This window comes from Gallus gallus, chromosome 3 (assembly GCF_016699485.2).
Source record: "Gallus gallus isolate bGalGal1 chromosome 3, bGalGal1.mat.broiler.GRCg7b, whole genome shotgun sequence".
NCBI lineage: Eukaryota > Metazoa > Chordata > Aves > Galliformes > Phasianidae > Gallus > Gallus gallus.
Window position 1 is genome coordinate 58,507,539 of NC_052534.1, and position 25,487 is coordinate 58,533,025.

Here is a 25,487-nt window from a genome sequence, read left to right on the forward strand (position 1 = left end):
GCTAAATTCTTCTATTCAACATTTAACTTAAATACTGCAATAAAAATCAAAGTAATTAAAAAAAAAAAACCTGCAAAGTTGTATGTCAGACAAAGTGAAATGCTTGCATTCTTGCCATCTATCAGAGGCTAGTGCTGGAATGAAGGGAGATTCAAAAAAATTTGAGGTTTTGTAGGGAACTGTGCAATTCTTTGCTCCTCTGCAGTCTTGTTCCTGAACAACACCAAGTAGTTAGAAATCAGCTCAAACTTCTAGGTTGTCTGGAACTTCTATATCTTCCATGCATGTAGTTCTGGCAGGATGTAAAACATGAGTGTCCAAACTTTTGGCTTGCCTGGGCTGTGCTGAGTGAAGAGGAATCATCTTGGGCTGCATATACATGCATATAAGATACTCTGAAAGTAATCCTCCTCTTTATTCTCATGAAAGCTTTTACAGATCCAATGACCACAGTAACTCTGTTTCACAGAACAAATTCTCAGCTACACAACACTGTTTTTCAGTATAGTCACCAACATTACCTGTGCATTTTCATCATCATCATTGAACAAGAACCTGAATGCGCTCCACTTGTAAAAACCTGCACCAGTGGAGGTGACCTGCTATTGCCACTGCTGAAATCCGCCACCCAAAACTCACATCCTCTATGTCTGTGCTCACATCCTCTGTTTGGTCTCCATAAATACTCAGCAAGCATGGATAAAGTACAGTGACTGCAATTTTTTTCTGCTTGGAATTCTATTCCACACTTTGTTTCATACACACTTGCATGCCACTTGCCATTTTGTCAGACTGCCCCTCTGCTGCCATCTGTCACACGGCTACAAAGTGTAATGTATTGGTGGGAAGTTTCAGCCTCTACTGCCATACTACCAACATTCACCTCTGGTATCATTGGCCAACATCATAAAACAGGAGTCATTACATTCAGAGCATCCCTCATCAAATATATAAGTAACAAAACTTGTTTTAACTGTTAATATCTTTATTAGAACATTAAAAAAAAAAAAAAGCAGGAGAGAGCAATAAAACCATAAAACAAGTGGGATATTTGACCTTGTTTTTGTGAAACTAACCTACCAGTCTGATTTGATGGCAGTGGTTGCAATTCTTAGTGAGATCTCAAGCTGCTTATCAGAGATTTTAATGAAATTTTACAATTCCTCTGTTTCATCTTTCAAAATAGTTGTTCATAAATGTACATAATTCAGACTGGCATGAATAAGGCATGACTGTGAAGCAAGGGATATTTATCAGAATGGAAAGCACAGCTGCATTGTTTTTGTTGTTGTTGTTGTTGTTTTGTTTTTTTTTTGCTGTTCACAGGACTGTGTTTAGCCAGTGTATCAAAGTGCATACCATTATTTGCCATTGCTTGAGCTGGCACTGCATTGTGTCCTCCCCATGCTCTGGTTTCAGCCCAGATGGGGTTAACAGTGCACCAATGTTTGGTTTTTACAGACCAATGGGTGCACTCCTGGGTATTTGGTAAACGGAGCTGCTGCCTTTATAGTGTGGGGCAAGGTGTGGCCACGTTGTGAACTGTGCCAGGTCCTGGCTTGGACATGCCTGATACAGAATCTGCCTCCTTGTTGATATTCATAAATAGGCTGGACAAGTTCCTGAGTGACTTGATATACTTTCTTAGAGCAGAAGCTTGGCTTATACAACCTTCAGAGGTCCTTTCCAAATAGAATTCTTCTATCATACTATCATTCAGTCTCTCTTCCAGATATGTGAGATATAGGAATAGGTGAAGGGACAGGTGAAAGTAAGCAAGTATTTGCTGGTTGTTATTGTTTTCTTATTAGCGCATATATAGTAACTGAAATTATGGCATCTCAATTTATTATGTATTATAATTTTGCCTTCATGAACTTGGGGAGACAGGAGTTGCCATAACTGCAACGGTCAATTCAAGGAGAAAGTGAGAAGATAGTTATGGAAATCTTAGCCAGTAGCAGGAGATTAAGGCCAGTAATTGCTAGCTAGTCTTAATAGGTATGAATATGAACATGCCACAGGGGGGTGTGCAAAAGCTGTCATGAATCAGATCTATTTGAAGTGAGAAGCAGAAAAAATTCTGAAAAGTCTTCAGTCTTCAAACTACCTCTGAGGATTTTTGTATTTGTAGAGATATTAAAGACATTCTACAACAGATTTTTAATCTAGCAGATTATCGTGGTTGTCAGTTATGAGCTGGTGGGTTGATTGTAGCGACAAGAGGTGACAGTAGTAGATTGCTTGTGTGCTCATTATGCGAGTCCCCTAAAGGTTAAGAGTTAGAAGAGATTAAAAAAAAAAATTACAGCAGAGAGAAGCTAGCTCTAAAGTTACTAACAGACACTCAGCAGAATTTTTAAGCATTTTAGTAATGTGTTGGAATGGTGGAGATTGTTCTTTTTATTCTTAAGCATTTATTGCATTCAGCAATAAATCTTTTTTAAGTGACGTTATACTGGTGTCCAGCAATTAGCCCACACTTCCAAATTATAGTCTGTCTGCCTGTGTGGCCTTGACTTGACTAATTGGCTGCTTTTCTTTTTTGTATTCTGTTGTGATTGTATGATGACAGTGATTCAGCATGTACAACACAGGCATAAAAAAATAATTTAATGCTCCACTTACTCAGCAAGCATGATTGACACTCTCTTGGGTGACTGTTAGAGTAGTGCTGGTCTCACTATCACATCAGTAAATATGCAGCCAAGACAACTGTGCTAGTACAGTATCATTTTGGAAGTCGAAATGTTGTAAAATTACTGAATAAGATTGACAGTTGGACTAGATAGATACCTAGAATAAGAAAAGACATAGTACAGAGTGGTGACTTCTTTTGCAAGTGAGGAACTAATCCTTTATATTTGCATGTGAATGAAAACTAGGTTTGTTGGTTTTACATTTAACAACACCATCTGTTCTGTATAAAGCAAGATCAATTGCTCATTAAATAATCACATCCTATACAAAACATCTGATTTCGAAAGGTTTATAAGTTACTATCAGCAGCATCTAAAAGCATTTTACTTTTGCTGCATCCAGTAAATGTCTGGCTTTGCCACTTTTTTATACTACCACCTACCCAGTTTTACTGTTGACTGCAAATATTCTTGAACCATTTTTCAGTAGCATTTTCATGTTCTGGAACCATGGAATAAAAGAGAAGTGCTCACAGGAAGTATGCAGAAAAACTGTTTCTAAAACAAATTATCTTAGTTTATTGTAGTTATCTGTTCCAAGTTTTCAAGTGTCTGTTTAGCCAGAAAACAATAGCTCAGAGAAACACTAGTTGGCTGAACGTGAAGCAGTAGGGCAAGTTTCTTTCAGAGTCTTCTATACAGTTAAATATTAAATGGAAATATATTATTTAGATTACACAGCATATTTTAGAAAGCACTTTTACAGCTTGGCTGTTCCTCCTTTTGTGAGCAAGGCTTTTTCTTTACTTTTACATTCTTTGTCACAAGTCTCCTGTTCCATGACATGGAAAAATAACTCAAGATCTCTTCTGTGCAGACTTGGACTTATTCTCAGTATTAATGTCCAAAGGAACTAAGATTCTGCAGGGTCCAGGCTCTCAAAATGGCCTTGCAAACCTTGGGGCAGCCAGCTAGTTGTAGGAAAGAGAATGGGCATCATGTAAATTCTGCCCAGACAGCATGTGTCAACACTGTTAACCATCATCTAAATCTAATATCATCTAAAGGTGTACTGATGGATGCATAAGAAAAAAGGATTCCTGACACAGGGAAAAGTATCACATTTTGTTATTGAATCAGGTTTGATTGTTGAGCAATAATTTAAGAAGCTTTTTAGTTGCATTATTCAAGTTTTTACAGGTTGGTAAGTCACTTAGGTCCCAGTGTTTCATCAGAATTCAAGGGCCATGAGTTTCATGATAGTTGGGTACCCAGCTATAAAAATGAATTTTCCTGTTTGCCACCTTTCCAGCATTTTAGAGTTCTAAGCACCTTTGAAAATTGTTTCTGTTTTCTTCAAGACTTCAGTGCTAGGGGAATTCTTTTTTGCCCACCTGTTTTATTTTTGCCTGCATTTATGAAAAAAAGCGATCTTCCTTCTCTTTTCAACATATAATCCTAGCTTTGACTGAACCTGACTGAAAAGGCAATTTACTAAATAAATGTCCAGGTACTTAAGGAAAACTTTTCTCTACAATAGAAGCCAGCAAGTTTTGACACTTGGAGTGAAAAAAAGGTTAATGCCAGTATTTTTTCACAGGCAAGACAAGAGGTAGGCAACAGGCATTATATAATACAGAGATAGATTTATGAACGTTCTTTTGACGTTAAATGTTCTAATTTTCATGGATCCTGTATATATTTTAATATAATCTTCCTGGTTTAATTCACAAACATTTACAGAGAGATCACTGGTATATTTTTTATTTTAATCATTTGAATCTCTAACTGTAAGTTTATACCTTAATATAGTTTTACAGTCCTTTAGTAATTTATCTTAGGCATCTACGCTTTTCTATGGAAAGATCTCTTAACTTTATAGTGGTGTGGTACCAACCACTGCTGAACATATGCTGTTCATCTAAAATTTAAATGAGAGCCATAACACATAACAGCAACAAATGAGCTGTATTCCAGGAGGAGAAGACTAAGATTTGCTGTAGACAGAGTATCATTTACAGGTGGTAGAGGACATTCATACATCCTTTCTTATTCTGATTTACTGTGAAATAGACAGGTATGATATACACACAGTAGAAACTCAATAATGATTTAACAAGGGATATTACTGATAATGCTATGTTTCATTTATGGTTTATGTTTTAAGCCACTTGATGAATGTTTCACCCAGGTTTCATCATACATTAGATGACAGATATGTAGCCCAAATATTTGTAATTCTATATATCATAGAACAACTTTAGTTGGAAGGAACCTCAAAAATCATCAAGTTTCATCCCCCCTACCATAGGCAGGATTGCCAGCCACTAAATCAAGTACTGGATCAGATGGTATATATAATGATATATAGAGATATAATGGTATATGTTGGTTTGGTGAAAGTGGAAGAGCCAGAACGTGGTGTGATAGCTTTTGCTAGGTGTTACCCTATAAGCACAGCATCAGAAGGACAAAGTTGCAGGCAATTTTCAATTCTTAGTCATCAGAGGTGAACGTGACACTAGTTTTATTCCTGAATCTTTCTTCTGTGTTTTCTGTTTATTTACTAGTAACTGTGTTCCACATTTGGCCACTTTATTTCATATGGTGATATTTATGTTTCCTGACTTGAAGAACTGAAATTTTTATACTCCAAAGAAAGGAACTGAAACTTCTATGATATCTGTAGAAAACTCTTGTATTGCTTATTTGCATTCCTCCAACTTATGTATTTTGCATCAATACTTATAACATCCTAAGCATCCAAATAGGTTGGCTGTAAAAATAGCCGTAAAGTAATGTTTATGAATGTGGATCAGAGAGAAGTGAAAAATGTATCATCTTAGCGAACCAGTGATTTGCATTCAAATAAGTGTTTGTAAATGCTTTCTTCATAGCGTTAAGTGGTTAGGTTTACTGAGTTGGTAAGCTAAGTGTTTGTGTATGTGCATAAATGTGTATTTGTTGTTGTTGTTGTTGTTTAGATGATGATTTAATATAGCCCTTCCTGTATTTTTTTTTTTTTTTAATAAGTAAAAAGTTCATTTATTCCCATCACTGTTAATTTTGTAATTGACTTGGGACAATTAATCTCCACTGTTGCAGTCCTGGACAATTTTCCTAGGAATTTTAAAATGTCTGGCTTTCCCTGTGTTTTCTCTTGCAGCTGGATGCTTGTTGACATGCTGATTCATGTTTTACAACACTTGATACGTTTTGTTCATCTGGAAAAATGAGTTTAAGGAGGTCATGTCAGCTTTTCCTCTCTCCTCCTAGACTATATATCTCCTTTTAATTTAAACTCTGAGAATAAAAAAAAAAAAAAAAAAGATTCCTGCAGCTAAACTAAACTGGAGCAATCAATGGAATTTGATTATCAGGGGATGTTTAATCTCTAAAGCTAATACAAGGCTTCACAGCTATTGATTACACGTGAAGGATGCACAAATAGTTAATCATGCATGGAGGGAAAAGAATAAACTTCCTATCAAGAGGGAATGGGCAAATATTGTCAGTCGTGAAGTTATATTTCATTGTTTACTATACCTCTGAAGCAGGGACAGCTATATTTTTGCATCCAAAAAGATATCTCCTTAACTCTATTGAATATCCCCTCGTTGCTACTGAAGCTAGTGCAGTACAGCTGATTATCTATGTAATAATTTAGATGTTTTCTTCAGCTCCCTGAGGTATGTGGTCAATAAGAAATTTGTAAAACTGGCTTAATAAGTCAGTTGCTGACTGAAATGAAAAGGGAAAAATCTCATAGATTTTCATGCAGTAGCATTATAACCTTCATTAGCAACAAAATAAATCTGTATTGCTAGTACAGTATAAATGCTATTGCTTTATTTATTCTGGGTGCATATTTCACATAAGAAGTAAGTGGACATGCTGAAGTACACGAAGCGGGTTCCTTTTGTGTTTGTATCCTTATTTATGTTGTATTCTGTGTGTGTTGCGCATCTGAAAAAGGAGATGCTCAATAAGTCTGGTTTTGTTGTGAGAATACATATTGGTTAATTTTTCATTTTGTGTCTGACTGCTGAAATTACCTCAAATTGTATGGTTTCTTTCAACTTCATCTGAATTACCTTTCTTTGATGTTCACTATTTCTTTATGTTTCTAAATTTAAAAAGATTAAAGGCCCAAGTTTTCAGATTTGGTTGACAAAAGTCATGGAATATGGAACAAGATTTGAGGAAAGAGGAGACAAAAATAATGCTTTAGTTAGACTTTCCTATCTGTATTTATGTACATGACTGTTGTCTTGTTTATGTGTGCTTTGAAAATGAGAGATTGCACATATTTTAAAAGTGGAATACCTGACTTATGAAGCTGTTATTCCAATAATATATGAAAAGTCTGTGTTGATTCAATTAGTAATACAATTTGGTGTGGTTTTGGCTAGGGATGCACGCAACTTGGCAGTCCATGACTCTAGATAAACAATTTGTGAACTATCATTAAATAGTTATTAAAAGATGAAGGCAGTGCTGCTAATTGATTTTGCATTTAACTCTGCTTAGATACAGTAAAAAATCTGCCAGAAAGGAAAAAGAAACAAGAGCTAGTCTGTCATTTAAAAATAAAAAAATAAAAAATAAGAGCTGTTCAAGGAAATTAGACTCAAATACATGACATTCTTGTGATGTCTGAATAAATTGGACCTTCCTGTATTATCATATTGTTGTTTAACATATATTCTTACATCAACTTATTTTAAGATCTGTTTTCCCTAGAAGATTCTGAAGAAATATGTGTTGCTTTTAGACATTTCATAGCTATTACATTTCTCCAGCACTAGGGCCATATTTAGACAGATTAAATTCTGCCAAGAGAGATATCCAGTTCCAGATTACATTTGTAGGTAATCTTCTGGCAAGCATGTCCCTTAGGCATCCACAGTCATACCTCAGTAGGACCCAGGTTTTCCATGCAAGATTTGCAGTGTAATTTAGGCATTTGGAGTATGATTTGTGTTCTTTAGGGACTATATATAACTCAGTTCTTTTGGATTTGTAGATCCTTGAAACAGGGTTTTCATCATGTGTATTCTAGGACATATAACCTTACCTAGAATATTCTTTGTACGTAACAAAATTTAATTATAGGATGCTCCAGTTCAAATAAGTTGGCCTGGATTTTTCTAATGGAGACTGAGAGACAATCTGTTAGGGATTTAGCTTTGGTAAAGAAGTGCACTTCTGATGGAAATTTCATGACTGTCCCCAATTCAAACACTTTCTTTTGTATCACAGAGCTGTCACAGAATGTGCAAACCAGATTTCTTTGAAATTGAACTGGAAAATAGGTTTCTGTGATGCATGTCCAGCCACTGAAGGACAACTGATTCAAGAGTCCAAAATACAGCTAGTAATTCCATGCAACATGTTTACAGTGTGGATTTCAAATCCCAAGCTGCAGTGCTTTTCTGCTATACACAATGCATATTGCTGATGTAGATGCAGTCTTTAGGAAAGTCATCAGACCAGCTGTAGGTATCCACAACTGTCACGTGTTGCCTTTTTATCGATGGAGATAATGATCAAGTACTTCTGAGGCACAATTTCTCTCCTCCTAAATTACTTCTACTGGTCATGTTGTATGTATGGTTTTTTGTTTGTTTGTTTTTACCTCTTCTAACCTAATAATATATAGAATTTAGATGACTAGCTTAAAAGCACATACTTACATACAAGAAACGTAAAGTTAAGTGTCTAAAAGGGCAAATAGGATGCTGACAGCAGATCACTCAGAGAAATGCAGAAGTGATCAGAGCTTATATTCTCTCGTGCTCAGACTTTGGTTTTCTGTTCAAATCTGTGATAACTCCAGTACAGTCTTGTTCAGTGAGTGATACACTTTTCGTGTACAGCATTCTGAACTGGGTTTAGGATGATAGGGAACTTATTATCTATATAAAATATTTCTCTAAAATTCATCGTTCACTAATAACAGAAGTAATGAGAAATGAATGAGAATGAGAAAGATTGCTTTCTTACTACACATTTCACAGCTGTTCTGGTTTTGGTTGTACTTCCTCCAGTGTTCTTTGATCATGCCATTCTTATGTGCTTTTTTTAGTGGTCTTTTTAGTAGAATTCTTTACAGCAGCCTGACTGTAACATTTTTGTGAGTTTTGGGAACATTTTGTTTTCATAGGACCTTGCATGAACTGAGGAAGCAGCAGGAGCTACAGTGACATCTAAGAATAATTCCTTTTTATTTCCCACATGCCAAGGAGAGACCCTTCCTGGAAAGGTCAGGAGAAGCCACAGGACGGAGAGGCTCATGTTTTCATAAAGCAAAGTCTGGGGAATTCCAGTGGGTGTTCAGACTGAGAATATTAGCAGAAAAATTAGGACATATTTTTTCTGTCTTTTTTATTTTTAAATGTCAGGGCAAGATAATTAAAAGAGGCTCGGTCAGAAACAATGCGTTTCAAATTACAGGGTTGCTATCTTAAATCCACTAATCCTTTAGTAATTGTCATACATTTACTTCTGTATGTAGGAGCTTTTATTGGATATAAGTGCCACATTGCTCAAAACTTACAGAATCACAGAATCACCAAGGTTGAAAAAGACCTCCAAGATCATCTAGTCCAACTATCCACATACCACCAATATTCCCCCAGCAAACTATGCCCTTTAGTACAACATCTAACCATTTCTTGAACACTTTCCAGGGACAGTGACACAACCACCTCCATGGTCAGTCTTTTCCAGTGCCTGACCACTCTTTCAGAGAAGACATTTTTCCTGATATTCAGCCTGAATCTCCCCTTTTGCAACTTAAGGCCATTCCCTCTAGTCCTATCATCAGTGACTCAGAAAAAGAGGCTGACCCCCAACTCACCACAACCTCCTTTCAGGTACTTGTAGTGAGGGCCTCTTGTCCTTATGGTCTCCCCCGAGCCTCCTCTTCTTCAGACTAAGCAATCCCAGTTCCCTCACCTGCCTTCATAAGACTTGTGCTCCAGACTTGTCACCAGCTTTGTTGCTCTTGACACACTCAAGGGCCTCAATGTCTTTCTTGTAGTGAGTGGCATTGTGGATATAAGCATTATCTCTCTCTCTTAAACTTAAGATTCCAGTTTTTTTTTTCTGTCATTAAAAGAAGTGACTGGATACTCTTAGACTTGGTATGAATTTCAGTGAGTGCAGGTAAAGTATAGGTTTGAAGCCAGTCCCACAGTCTAATACTGTACCAGAAAGACTACGAGGAGGCAAGGAGAGCAAAAAAATGTATAAATAAGAAAGCCAACTCCAATTAAAAATTGCGTGTTCTGGCAGGATGCATTGGATGACAGCATATGGTGTTATTCAAGAAGCGCTATATTTATCTGGACTGTCTGTGCTTTAAAATTTAGTAATTTTCCACTTCATACAAACAAAAGAATGTTTTACCTGTTGGTCAGAAAATCTAATCCTCCTTTCCTTTGCAAATAACTTTGTATTGCAAACAACATTTAGGATTTCTGATGAAAGACAGGAAACCAAAAGGAATTATCATGCTTTGTTAATCTTATTTGATGGGATAGTTTTAATTTAGGTAATAAGTTTTATCATTAAAAATTGGTTTTGAGGAAATGCATGATATCACCTTGTTCCTTCTGTAACTGAAGTCTTTTCACTGCCATTTCTGTATAAGTGAAGATAATCTCTACAAAGAGGCTCTGATATTGACCTGTCATATCACGTGTTGCTTATCAAGTACTAAAGAAATTGAATTTCATTTTATCTGTTATCTGGAGCTTCTTATTAAATCATCCCGCAATTCAGAGATGGTATGAGGTCAGCAGGTTCTGTCTCTTTTGCCAGCTATCCCTGGATTATTAACCTTTGGAGAATTTCTGAAACTGTTCTTTATTTTATCCCATAACATTGAATTAAATCTTTCTGATCCATAAATTGTTGCAAGCGAATACCATGTGCATGTAATTCTCTTACTTAATACTGTTTCTGAATAAGGAATGAGGACTTAGTAGTCTGTATAAATGTAGAAATCTCTTTTACTATTCAGGTTGTTTTTTTGTTTTGTTTTGTTTTGTTTTTTGTTTTTCTCTGAGTTCTCTTTATATTCTCTCAGTGATTCTGTTTTTAATTGTTAAGTGTAACAGCAGTCAGACTGGGTGATGGATTTTAGTCAGAGAGCGAATAGTAGTATTTGTTAGACAACAGGTGCAATGAGGGCGATAATGGAGTTCAGGTGCAGCAAGAGGCAGGCAGTAAACAGCTGTGGGAAATGCATGGAGGTCATAGCAGTTACTGTGGACAAGGTTGGTCTGGTAGAGGAGAGTGTGTTCCCGGGACAGGGGCTTGGGGGGATGGGGCAGTAGGTTTAGTGGAGGAAATCATGCAGACTGAAGGGCATACTGAGGCAAAATAGTACAAATTGTGCCCTGAAGTCGCCAGTTAAGATTGAGATTGAACTGGTCCTTTCCTCAGCTTCTCATATGAAGAACAAGTTACATATTTTCACTGATCTAAAAATTTGCACTACAACACCATCACCAAACCGTCCATATGCCTCATGGCTGTGTTTCTTTTGGAGGATGTGACTCTGCCAGTCAGGATGTTCATGGTTGAGAGCTTGAGACAGTCTCAGGATATTGAATTTCTCACAGCAGGAGGCCAAAATGTTTTATGCTGTCACCACAAGGAACCATCTTCTGTGTTAAATGTGTTTTCCATTGTAGAGAAAGTCTTGAAAAATATTTGAATTTTTTTTTTTAATTTTAGTTTTGAAAACAGAATTAATTATAAAACAAAGGAAGTGTTGCTTCACTCAAATTCTAAACTCAAAAAAATCTTTCACTGAAACTAGATGTTAGGTTTGGAGTATTATCTTGGAAATGAATAAGCCAAAACTATTGCTTTTCAAATAACTATGCTCAGGACTTCATTTAATGTCGGGTCACTGTTTTGCTTTCAAATTTGTTCTAGAAAAAATGGCATGAACCTTTATAAAAAGGAGCTACAGATTAGGAGTGTGCAGTGGAATTTGCATTACTGTGTAGTCACTGGAAGGTTAAGTGTAAATGAGGTCTCTGAGGGGCTGCTGCTGTGAGCCACTGCTATCTGGAAGCTGGAGCACAGGTGAACTGGAAACTGGGGACTGCTCAGTTTTCTTCTGCTGCTGGTACCTTAGATTACCTTAGATCAATTCAACCTTGGAGTTTTGAACAAGTTATTAACCTTTTAGTGTCTTTTTCTCCTTGCAGAATTAGCATAAACACTTATTTGTCTCGTAAGGCTAATTGGTAAATTAATGTTTGGGAAATAGTAAAGACTTTCTGCTGTCATTAAATATTATTGAAACTCCAGCTGATAGGTAAAGAAATGAATAGATTTTGAGAGAGTCTATTTCTTCCCTCTTTGGCAGATTTTACCATTTTGACGTTACTAAGTCATCGAAGAAGCAAGACATTATGGACTTGAGTACCCAGGCATTTTAAATAAAAGTTCTTTATATAACTGAAAAGGAAAAGGTGGGGAAGCAACAAGTGGGAAGACAGGGTAGATGTGAATTTACTAGGTTTAGTGGTACAGAACCAATATCCTGTGATCAGAAGAGAATGCATAAATTGAAATTAAATGACAGGAGGATAAAGAAAATATTTCAATAAACTCAAGTCCCTTTAAGTAAGATACGGAAAGGGAAAAGTAGCAGATGAGCAGTTTCTTTTGCTCCTATCTAGAATAGAATTATTCGTAATGAGATGCTGGGATTTTGGGGAAGCCTGCTCAAAAATTCAGAGATGTTTTATCTGAGAAAAATAATTATTGGGAGATTGCTTTCTAGTGAGGTGTTACAGATGGAGGCTTTGTGATGTGGTCGTATAAAACAATTGGTCTTTACCCATAGAGATCCTTGAGATAAATGTTGCCTGGAGGCAGGAGTAAAATTGTTGTTTCAGAGCATCGTTTTAGAAGCAGTGGGACTGTTGGCAGAGTTTACCAAAGCTGTTGAGAGACTCGGCAGATTATAATTACCATCTCAATATTGCAGAAGTTGTTTAATTTCTGACAAAGAAGGGAATAGTTGTGAGAAAGTGAGATCACACTCTGTCTTTCATTCTTTCCTTTTTGACTGTGGAATAAAGGATTCTTTTCAGTATCTCTTCTGATGCTGTGACACATTTGTAAAATTTGCACAGAATTATAAAATAATTTTTCTTAAGATTAATAAAACTTTTCTGTTTAAAGTTCTGTACAGCATAGCATGAATGCATTGTAAGTCTCGTCAGGAATGAAGCAAGATGAAAATATAGTGCTGTTTTTGCTACTGATTAGTCTATGTCAAACAGTACTGTTTTCAATCTTCATGGCCAAATGGCTTGTACCACGTTATAATTCTTTTAGCAGTTCTAATAAACTTTAAATTCAGGTTCCTCTGGTCTGGTGGATGGAAGCATAACCTGGATTAGTAGAATGAATACAGGATTACTAAAAAGAGAAGAACCAATCCATTTGAGAAGGAAAAATAAGGCTACAATTCAAAACAATATTTACTCTTTTAGACCTCAAAATATATCAGAGAACGTGTAACTTTTCTTTGTCGTATCATATCTGTGTGTAAAAAGGTTAACAATTATTACTTCTATTGTAGTGATACTTTTTTTTTTTCCCTAAGCAACACCTGATGGTGTTCATTTTTTTTTTTTCTGAGTACTTAGAGTAGCCAAAAATAATACTTGTTTTTTGAAGACTCTTATCACCTCCTTCAGTAGATTGCTGTGTTGCTTCTTTGTTTACAACTGCCTCTCACCTGTTGGTACTTGGTGAAGCGCCATTGTTTATTCTACAAAAACCTTTTTTTCCTCCTTCTCTTCAAGTCTCTTATCTCTCGAGGACCTTTTCAGTGGTATCTTTCAGCTTCACATAGCTATTGTGGCATTATACAATATGTTCAGAAAGCTACTGCCCAGGATATCTATTTTTGCATTTGTATTTTTTGCCATATATGTGATAAATTGGTACCTAAGGGCAAAGGCAACACATTTTTTCAAAACCCAGAAAGAGAAGGATAGATCATAGAAGCAAATAGGCACATTTTTTTTTCCTTCAGACTAAAAGATTTGTAGAATATCCTGAGCTGGAAAGGACTCACAAGGATCATAGAATCATAGGAGTTGGAAGTGATGCTCAAGGATCAACTCCAACCACTGACTCCACAGAGGGCCACCCAAAATCCAAACCCTATGTCTGGGAGCATTGTCCAGATACTTGAACTCCAGCAGCTCGGTGCTATGACCACTGCCCTGGCAAGTGTATTTCATGTCCTCCACTCTCTGGTGAAGAACCTTTTCCTAGCACCCAACCTAACCCTTCCCTGACACAGCTCCATGCCATTCCCTTGGGTCCTGTCACTGCCACCAGAAAGCAGAGCTCAGCACTCCCCACCTGTTCCCCTTGTGAGGAGTTCTGGGCCACCAAGAGACCTCCCTCATTGTCCTCTGCTCTGGGCTGAACAAACCAAATGACATCAGCCACCCCTCATACATCTCCTCCAGACCCTTCACCATTTTCATAGCCCTCCTTTGGATGCTCTCCAATAGTTCTATGTCCTTTATATGTTGTGGCAACCAAACAGCACCGAGTGCTCAAGGTGAGATTGCACAATGCAGAGCAGAACAAGACAACCCCTCCCCTTGTCCAGTGGCAGTGCTGGGCCTGATACTCCCCAGGGTACTGTTGTTCCTTTGGGCTGCCAGGGCACACTGCTGGCTCAGAATCAACTTGCTGTCAAACCAGAGCCCCCAGATTCCTTTCCACAGGGCTGCTCTACTGCCTCTCATCCCCCAGTCTGTACCTATACCCATATACCTCATCCCAAATCCAGAATCCAGCACTTGCTCTTGTTAAACTTCTTGCAGCTGGTAATTGTTCTGACCTCTAGCTTGTCAAGATTTCCCTACCCTTGACAAAGTCAACAGCTCCTCCCATTTTATTGTCATCTTTCTTAAGAAATACCCTTATGTTACATTTAGAATTTGGTTGTTCTGGTGTTTGAAACTAAAATTTTGTGGTTTGCCCTGAAAAAATCATCTAAATAGATTATACTGATTGATATTTCCTTATTTCAATATATCATCTGTGCTTTTGGCTTACTATTACCATGGGTGGGATTTTCATTTCAGAAGTGCAAGTTACACAGGACAGTTAGGTCCAGAAAGAGAGGTGCTGTGTTTCACTTTCTTGGATGATCTCAATGGTTTTGACCTTACACCAGCAAGGACACAAGGCTGCAGCTGTACCTACAGCAGGCTCTATTTTCTGTATTGAAGAAGTATGTGTTAGCAAGATATAAAAATCCCCTTGGTATATTTCTAGTGAAACTCTAGTGTATATGTAGTCATGGCCATGATTTTCATTGTGTAATCATTTTAATTAAGTTCAACAATAAAAGTTAGTCTTGCATGAGGAATGAATGCATTAGAGAGATGATGAAGGATTGATGACAGCTTGGGGAGTGTCATGTCCTCTGCTGTTGAATGTGCTTGGGGGGGAGAGCAGGTGAACTTGGGTCACAGTTCAGAGATTACCAGGTCAGAGCAGTGGCCAAAGTTTTAGGAATCTGAAAGAAGAGGGATATAATGGGAATATCCGAAAGCTTTTTTACAGTATTTCTCAGTGGTTTTGTTTGAATGGATAGCCTCATTACTAAAATTAATAAACATCAGTTAATATCTGCACCATTTTTGTAATTGCTGGCTAACTAAGGTGATTAGCTAATTAGCATACAGCACTGCTTTATGGCATGATAAATTGTAGTGAGGTGAATGTTGACTCTTCACCACTATGATATATTATCTAATTTTCTCAGGTAAAAATAAAAATGGGAGAAAAGGGTGAAAATTAAGAAGGAAAGCCAGTGGTGACAACTGGGTGGCATTTTGGTCAATCTTACATCTGCTGTCTGTATTCTCAGTTGCTTTGAATCGTTACGCTACTAATAACAATTCTTCACTGTTGATAAGTCTTAATCACTGAATGAAAGTTGCAAAGAGAGGCTGAAGAGAAAACAAAAACATGGAGGCTGTAGCAGTTTTTTGCCTTCAGGCACCTGCACCAAGGATGGTACTTCTTCCAGTAATATATCTGTGTGCATCTCCTTTGTTTTCACATTCCTGTAGCTATCCTGTGAAAGAGTGAGCATCATTAACATTTTTCTTTGGTTTACTCTGTTTTGTAGAACCTATGAGAACACCTAAAACTTTGAAGATTGCTGAGATTCAGGCCAGACACATTGCTGTGGATTGGGAATCTCTGGGTTACAATATCACTCGTTGCCACACTTTCAATGTCACGATATGCTACCATTACTTCTGTGGACGTAATGAGAGCAAGGCAGACTGCTTGGACATGGACCCCAAAGCACCCCAGCATGTTGTGGATCATCTGCCTCCGTACACAAATGTCAGCCTCAAAATGATCTTAACCAACCCAGAAGGGAGGAAGGAAAGCGAGGAGACCATTATCCAGACAGACGAAGATGGTATGCATAAATGTTATTACAGAAATTATGTCCAAGTCTGGTCTAGACAGGTGGAAGGAATTGACTTTGTGTGCTACAGTATGTAGCCTGAAACACTGAGGTTCCGATCTTTAAATGTATTAATTAGCCCTAAAACAGCAGCTTTAAAAATACTATAGATGTCAACTTGCGTACATAGCCCAAACTGTCACTGCAGCTCAAGTGAAACTGAATTTCTGTATTGCAGGGAAAAAAAAAAAAAAAAAAAAAAAAAAAGGTTGGTTTCCCAGTCATTGCAAAAATGTGTTAATGCAGATGACAAGAAACACATGGTGGTGTTAGGTAAAGGCTTCTACATGGCATTTTAGGCCTGCTATTTCAAAAAGAAAGTAATCTGTACATGGTATTTAAATATTCAGTTTGGTGGTTTAAGACTATTCAAGATTTGAAGACTAGTCTTCAGCAAATATATCTGACCAATAATTTATTTATGTTTTAGGTTACAATATAGTGTATTTAACATTTTTAAAACACCCGCCAGATTAAAGTAATATTTCAACAACTCCTCTTTCAAATGCTCTGGATGAAATTTCATTGACACAGGGCAGTTTAGCTTACCACAGTCAGGGAGAAATAAAGAATAGATGTAGACAGTGATGGTGACATTCAGTGATTATTCTAAGAATATCAGCATTAAAGAAATTAAAATAGATACTTTCTCTAATAAGGTTACAGCTGTGGAAACAATGAGCAATTTGAATTTCCTTATCTTATGTTTAGATTTTACTGAAATATTGACAACAAAATGAAAATAGATATTTCCATAGGGGGTTAAAAAAAAAAACTAAAATGATTATTTGGGGTAATTTATGAGCGTAGCTCCATAGAAAGATAAAATTTAAAGAAGTAGCATGGTTCCTTGCCTATAAAATAAACGAGAAGAATGTATAGCCATGTATATCAATGGCATGGTTAGAATCTGGTAGCGCTTTTTTGCAATATATTTTCAGTTTTATAAGAAAGGGAACAAGAATATGTTTGCTGTTGCAATAAAGAAAGGAAAACAGCTGATTAAATAGTCAGAGTATGAGGGAGGATCTGTAGAAAGCTATAGTGATAGAGATGCATCACGTGAAGATTTATCGACAAGTTCAAAATTAGAATGTTTCATGCAATTCAAATTTTAGCATTACTGTATTTTAAATTAATTATACATATAAGTCATGATGAATTATTTCTTTATCTGGACTTACATTGCAAGTATTTATGGTTACTATTTTCCTTGAGGTTAAAAAAAAAAGGAAAAAAAGTAGTAGCAATATTGCAATGTCCATGGAAAAATGGCTTTCTTTTTCTTTTTAAATGAATTTTCTAGAAGGGTTATGGTTTCTGAGAGTCTTTATGTAGTTGGGTATGCAGTGATGGTAGCTGCTCATCACAGAAGTGATTGTGAAGAGCAGAGTTAGGTGCATATGTTTTGTCTTCTGTTTTTGTTGTGGGATACTCATCGAAAATTATACATGTTGGGCAGTCTTTTGGACTAGCATAGCAGCAGGGAACAGAATTTTCTAAGGTACACTATTTCAAGCAAATGCTGTCTTCAGGGAAGGATTAATGCACTTTGAAGGGTATATTTAGACACAGTGGTGATGGTTATGCTTGTAACCTGGAAATATCGTCTTGTGAGGCCAAGTCAGTGATTCTGTTGGGAGTAAAATGCACGTTTTTGATTATGCGCTATTGATTAACTTGGAAGTGTGTGTCTGTTTAGTCACATATTTCAAAAGACGTGACATGTAAGCAAGATGCAATCCTGAGGGCTGTTAGCCATCGTAGAGGATCAAAGAGGTATTCACACCTGCATGGTTCTTTGAGCTCTTGTGGCAGTAGTAAACTAATTTCTGTAGTTGACTGTATTTGTGTAGGGTGTGAGTTCAGTCCAATATCTGAGTGATCAAGTTTCCATTTAAACTGTGTGAAAAGACAGTTTGCTGCCTAAAGCAGGATTCAAACAAAAAGCATGAGAACTACAGTAAAATGCATAGTTCTGTGCCCCACATATTTCATACACGGTCAGAAGTAGCCTCATTGTAATCATGCTTTTTGTAGGTATTGTAGAATTAGCATGATTTTCATTACAATCTGGGGACATTACCACTTTCCGGAATCTGTAGATTGATGAAGTTGAAGATACCTGCCTCAATGGTTTCCTCTCTTCCTCTTTCCTGTTTTGATCTCATCTTCTGTTGCTCTATCCATCTTCCCCATGCTTCCACGTCTTTTTCCTTTCTCTTTTTTTTTTTTTTTAATGTTACCCTTCATCTCTTCTTCTGTCATTCTGCCAGAAACTTTGTACACTTTTGAAAATCTAGGATTCTTTAAATTCAGAGGATGTTGAACTTGCATGGATCTCTGGTATCACAAAAGCCAGAGCACTGAGTGATAACTGAGCAGCATATCATGCTAGGAGCAAAATTAATTCAGAAAATGGTTAGTAGAAGGGAAGGGTAAGTTTCAGAAGCTCTTCTTCAGACCTTTTGAGCCATGACTGACAAGTGAAGTAGCTGTTAGTAGCTTATTATTCAGAACCTGGATGAAAGTGAAGCCAAGAGTATCAGACAGCTCCAAAATAGCCCTTTTTCTGACTAGAGCTGGATCTGAATATTTGTTGACTTAAGTATTTCAGTTTAACTGGAGTTGGTAAAATTAATTTTTAATGTAGTAATTTGTGAGGAGCTGAATTCCACAGAAAAATGAAGTACTAGCAATATACTGATAGTCTGTATACAAAGAATAAGAAAACAAGGAAACTAGTTTACAGCTGAATTACCATCTTTCACTGGGAGAGACCACATAATTACTAATATTTGGAACAAGCTCTTGCTGTGTAGCTGGGGATGGAATGTGTTTGAAAGACTCAATACAGGGAAAAAAAGAAAAAAAAAAAAAGTAAGGTTTACCTGTGCAGCCTGCTCTAGGGAGAGGCTTCCCCTTCCCCTTCCCCTTTCCCTTTCCCTTTCCCTTTCCCTTTCCCTTTCCCTTTCCCTTTCCCTTTCCCTTTCCTTTTTTTCACGTTCAGCATTTGTTTTGAGAGGGCTTGTTTCTTCTGTGCTTTTTCAAGCTGTTCTGGCACCCCAGGAAAATATTGGGAGAAAAAAAAAAGAGGAGATACAAAATATGTCTCCATCAAAGGAAACAAAAAATGCTTCAAGGAGCTTTGGAAGAACATAGATATAAAACTCTGCTTGTAACATAGTTCAAGTGACAAAAATAGCACACCTGGGAGAAAAGTTAATGCAGCAAGATGAACAGGCAGTAAGCCTGATGCAGCAAAGGAAGGTTGCAAAGACTGCTTGAAATAGCAAACTATCTTGAAAAAAAGTGTAACTTACTTAGCTGAGTGACGTGCACAGATGCCAAGTGAACGCTGAATACTAATCTTACTGGAAATTGGCAAGTAGTTACGGTTAATAAAGCAAAACTCATGATGAAATGATAAAGGATTTGATGTAAAGTTATCCATGTATGCCCTCACTAAAGATATTGACTTCAGTCCTTGACCAAAAAGGGAGATAAATGCACTTCATGTCTTGTGTACTGGCAAAACTTAGTGTTGATTTCATCAAATAAGGAAGGAAGTTTTACATCTTGTGCAGCAGCAAATGGAAGCTGGTTATAAATGCTCCACTGCCCTTCATAAAAGGAGCCTGGAATGACCTGTTTGTCCTTCTGCTCTTAAAAATAACCCCAATCATTTTTTCAGATGATAGGTAAGATTTGCTAACAGCATGTAATTGAGAGAGAGAAAAGTGATGGTAGAAAGGCATGTAAGCACTTTTCATTTAAAACATCAGAAAACTTGATTTGTGAGAAAGGAAGAAAAATATTGAAATTATTGACTCTTCAGGTCAGATTTATTTTAGGCTTACACTGAATGAACAGCAAATGAAATAAGTTGTTTAAAGCTATTGCAGGGAGTAGAAATACAAGCTAGGTTTTATATTAATACCTCAGGAAAAATTGGCCGTGGAACGCAGAATTATTTACACTGGCTGAAACAACTTTCTAGTTTCATTTCCTTTAGTTACCTATATTAGAAGCTTTATAGCTGGAAAAGTGATATGCCATGTGAGGTGCTTTTTGGCAATGGTGTGTTTGACATAATTACACCTGAAAGCAGGCCAGGATTAACAGTTATTGAAGCTATCTGCAACGGGACAAGGAGTGATGTGTAGGCCTGATAATTGCCTTCATTGACAGCCCATGTACTACTTGAATCCAGCATCAGAATACTGATTTGCATGGTTTTAGTAAGTTGTGCAGTTGCCATTTTGTCAGTGTGTAAGGTTATTTTTACCCTAAAATTGACAAATGTTTCCAAATTTCAGAGCTGAGAAGTGCTGAAGTCCGCATTTGGGACAATAGGGCTTTAAACAGCAAAATGCACTGGACGCCAATGCCCAGCACCCATAACTCAGCAAATGCTGAATGTGCAGGTTCAGCCCTGCATGATATTTGTGTCCATATCTGTGGCAAATGCTGTTGCTGCTGAGACTGAAGACCACTGCCAGTTGGCATAGCAAATAGCTTGATCGTAAGCATTTATATTTGTTGTGTTTGTATTTTTATATCATGGGGAAGTTACGTGGGCCTAGAGGTGGCACCTGCAGGTGTGAGCCAGTTGGAAGCATAAATCTAATATGATAAATCCTAGGTTTTTTTTTCCCTCAGAGCAAATATAAAGGTAGACCGTTTTAATTGGTTATAACACTTAAGCAGTAGAGGAGATTGTCTTTTACCATCTCCTGGAAACAGAGCATCTGCCTTCTGAGAATGGCTATATGCTTTGTTACTGATGTACTTTACTCCTCGAGTATCACAAAGGAATTTTTCCTATAACTGTGCATACATCTACACACAACTTTTACTGTATTGCATAATAATAATACTCTGCACAACTTTCACAGAGTATAGTAATAAAAATATTCTGTTTGCATGCACTTTCATTATTTTGTAGCATGAAAACAGAAGCACTATAAATTCAGTTTTATAGAGGCTGGTGTCAGTTAGTACATTGTTCTTCCAGAAATAATGTACTATAAATTTCCTGTTAAGTTAGTGTACAATGAGGTTTAAGTGACACTATTTGTGAATAAAAATTTATTTGTGACTGTGACATAGTTTAATGCAAATATATTGCACTACAATGAATTGGTTTTATGTCAGATTGATAGCTTGTAATTTTATTCTGCGTGGTTTTTTATAGAAGTCCACCACATTACATTTGTAGAACAAAAGATTATCAGCTATTCACTATACAAATATATAGCTTCGTAACAGGGCTCTGGAAATGCAGCTAAATCCTGAAAGATGAACTTGTGACATTTCCCCTATAAAAACACTGCTAAAATTCCCTTTAAATTTGTATTCTTTTTTTTTTTTTTATACACGTTTTTAACATTTGTATAATTTTTTTTGTTGTTGTTGTTAACAGAAAAGTAGTTTGAGGTTTGTTTTGTGAGGGTATTTTTTGTTGTTTTTGCTTAAGTTAATTATCTTTTAGAGTCATAGAATCAGAATCGTATGAGTTGGAAGGAGCCCTTAAAGGTCATCTAGTCCAACTCCCCTGCAATGAACAGGGACATGCACAGCTAGATCAGGGTGGGTGCTCAGAATCCCATCCAGCCTGGCCTTGAATGTCTCCAGGGACAGGACTTCCACCACCTCTCTGGGCAACCTGTTCCAGTGCCTCACCCCCCTTATTGTAAAAGGTTTTCCTGTAAACCATATAGTTTAACCCTCCTAAATAATTTAATTTCTTCTGCTAAGCATAAGTCTGAACCTGCTGGAAGCTTGACCTAGAATAATGTATATAAAGGAAAGAGTGTTTGCTGTTGTCACTCAGAGATGGTGGGTTCACACTTCACAAGGTCAGTAAATGGAAAGAAAATCAATGGAGCCAGAATCTTTTTGAAGAGAGGGTGCAGAGGCTAAAATGTTAGAGCACAACTCCTTTGATAGCTACATACACTATTTGAATTATTCAGATACTTGGCCATTGATATGGAATCTTAAGTAATGTACTTCACTTAAATATACACTTGTAGTAGTCATGGGTGATTTGATTTAGTGTAGGCTATCTACAAAGACAAGAAGAACTCACTTAGAAAGGAGAATGGGAGCTGACAAGGTAGCCACGATCCCCAGAAATGGGCTGTGGGACTTTTGGAGATGCGCACAAATGCCTATAGAGAGCCTATCTTTTGGGCTCCTTGTGTGGTGGCTTCTGAAAGATGCTGCCAACAGAAAGATGATGTTTACCTGAACGTTTTTCACTTGAGTACTTTTTAAAGATTGTATAAAAGAGTGGGGGCTCTGAATACTGCTTTTAAAAAGGCAAAGCTTGAGGTGTTTCTTGCAGTCCTGCTGGAAGTTGGAGAGAATAGATAGTGATGGCTATCCAAATGGAAGAGTGCAGTTTGGGTCTTCACTGTAGTGTTACTATCGGGTAATATTGCTGTTGGTCTTTTGTTGCTGATGGCAAGTTTTTGTTTGTAGTGTTTGGACTTTTCTGTGTGTAACTAGTACTGGCCTGAGGACAAAGACATGAAAATGCAAGCATGGAAGATTAGACACTATTTTGACTAATGAGGTGAATGGAATATGTGTGCTTGCTCACAGTGCATTTTTTAAGCAAATACTTTTGCGTATGCTTCTCACCTTCCTCCCTTTCCTTTGGTAAACCTGTGCAAATAATATGTTTTTACAGTGGTTTAACTGAAAAATGGAAGGGAAGAAGCTTCAAACCCACCAAAATGTGTCCTTCAAACTAAAACTAACCTTTTCTTCCTTTTTCTAAGCATTTCAACTTCTATTTTTTTCTTTGCTTTAACTCTAGCTGAGCTCTCAAATAATTGAAGTTGTTCACAAGCTTCATTTTTGGTGAATTTATGGGGTGGATGAGGTACATGGGAATAATTGCTCTCTTTTTCTAGATACTTTCTATGCTTTGCTTTCTGACCTTGTTTTTACTGAGATTCTCAGCAAGCTGCTCATCACTATCCTAGCTTCTGTTCTCCTGGCCTTCTCATGCCAGTAGGAAGAGAAGCATGAAAATAACTGGGATAATGATATTCCTGTCAGTTTAACACTGCTGCTGCCACAAGCAAATAATTTTATAGTACAGAAGAAGAAAACAGGGCCACACAATGTGATGAACTCAGAGGTTTCTCCCACCTGGCAGAAATGTAGGGGTCTTTATGCAAGCCTGAAACTTGGGCTTTGTACCCAGATTCAATTAAATGTAAAACATATTCTTTAAAAGCTCCACAAAAAAAAAAAAAAAAAAAGTATTTTACAGGGTTTTGAGCAATTATGTCTGTTATTTTTTAATGTCATATGCTTTAATAAGCTTTATTATCAAATTTCATATTTTGTGTGTATGTCCTGGTGCATTTGTATGGTCTGTCTCAAACACAGATGTGTGCATATAGACACACATGCACATCTTCTAGGAACAATCAGAGTATATTCATACCTCATTTCAGATGTAGAGAAGAAAAAAAGTGAAGCATTCCTGTGAAAAACAAAGGATTGCCTGCAGCAAATGTGTGAGTGCTGCAAACAACGCAAAGGGGCTGTCATGGCGTATCAGCCTTTATCCAGTCCCAAGTCTGTATCAGTACACTGAAGCAAAACAGCAGTGTGTGATTTTAGTTAACTTCTCCTAAGTCTTAGCTTGACAGATGGGTGAACAGTTTCTGTGAAGCTCTCCTCTGTTTACTGCTGGCTTCTCTGACTCCATAAATTTATTATTAATGTACTAAACGATATTGCTTGTACCAAGGGTCAGATTACCATTTCCAACTTCTTTGCAGACTGAAATAAAACCTGTTACTGGGACACACCACATTCACCATGGTACTGCTAGCATAGTGCCTTGCACCTCCTTTGATCCAGTGCTTATTAATTTATTTTTACTCTTTATAAAATGTGAATATGCTTTGAAGATTAATACTCAGGAAATGTCATGCATTAGGTTCACTGGATGTTGCGCTGAAAAAGGCTAATTAAGAAGGGATGGGGGAATATATGTCAACATATTGACAGCTTGAAAGACTGAAGATTTTGGCAAATTTGGATTTTTTTTTTCAAGGGTGCAGGGTGTTTCCTTGGTTTTAGGGTTTGTTCAGGTAGTCTTATCCTTATTCCTTCAGCATGTATGCCTTCCAATGTAGGTGAGCTGCTGTGGTTAAAAAGGAACCATGTGTATGATCAAAAATATTTTGTGAGCTGGAAGGGGAGATAACTAAGCACTCCCACCTGGCATTGATAGGATTACTGGGCACTGCGAATCACTCAGGCAAAGAGGCCTGAGATGACACTTCAGACTTTTTATTACAGCAAGGATATTGGTTCCATTTAAAATAAGAAAGTAGGGTCATCTTAGTGTGGTTCAGTTCAAAGCTTTGAAAATATCTTTTATTTGACAGATTTAAGTATGCGGTTTTGATCTTTCTTCAGTGGGAGTGCTGTAGCTGTTGAAAGCAGTGGCTGCTGAACTGCTGTTTTCTTATGCCCAGCCCCCTTTTAAGACAACAAATCATAAGAAGGGCTGACTGAAAATTATTTTGTAAGCATTTCTCTCATTTGAAACATGTTGTATATATAGGCTTTCTTTCCTTTGATTTTTTCTTTTTAAAAGGATTTTAAAACCATGTAGTCCTTGTCCTATGATATGCATATTACAGAGTTCCCTGAACACCTGAAGTAATAATCTAACCTGAACCACTTCCCCTGGCTATATTACAAGAGAATTTGACTTTGCATTAAGTTTTGAAAACCGTATGTGGGGATAACATTTCAACTTCATGCTCTCTCTTCACTGTGAATGACAAAATATGCTTTGAAGTGCTTTTTGTACTCTCTACCACTATCTTTTGCATGTGAATGAATGCTAATAAAAATAGACCTGTGCTGACTTTCAATTTTAATAGGATGTTCTGCCATCTCTTTAATTTGTCTGTCTCATGAATTTCTTAAGTTTTATTTTGTTTGTAGTTCCAGGTCCTATACCTGCCAAGTCAGTGAAAGGAACTCCTTTTGAAGATAAGATCTTCCTCAACTGGAAAGAACCTGTGGACCCAAATGGCATCATTACTCAGTATGAGGTAATCATCAAACAGCTGACAAGCATACAGGACAGGGCTAGGAAAGTGTGGGGGAGAGGTGGCTGGTGGTAGTTGCTTCTTCTCTGAAGGCAGACTGTTCAGTTAGATGCTGCCTTCATTTAAAGAATACTGGAATGGATGCTCAAAATGTATAATTGCGGTGTATGTGTTGTTGCCTGGATGGTCCTGTCC

At 37.1% G+C, this 25,487-nt stretch overlaps 1 protein-coding gene across 10 annotated transcripts in view; it reads left to right on the forward strand.

Annotated features, from left to right (window-relative positions):
• Nucleotides 1-25,487, forward strand: part of PTPRK (protein tyrosine phosphatase, receptor type K) — a 391,069-nt gene that overhangs the window by 284,405 nt on the left and 81,177 nt on the right. For all 10 annotated transcript variants that reach the window (XM_015284457.4, XM_040697913.2, XM_040697914.2 and 7 more), the window contains exons 8-9: nucleotides 15,844-16,146; nucleotides 25,186-25,295. In XM_015284457.4, coding sequence (XP_015139943.2) covers nucleotides 15,844-16,146; nucleotides 25,186-25,295 — 413 coding nt within the window. The remainder of the gene's footprint in view (nucleotides 1-15,843; nucleotides 16,147-25,185; nucleotides 25,296-25,487) is intronic.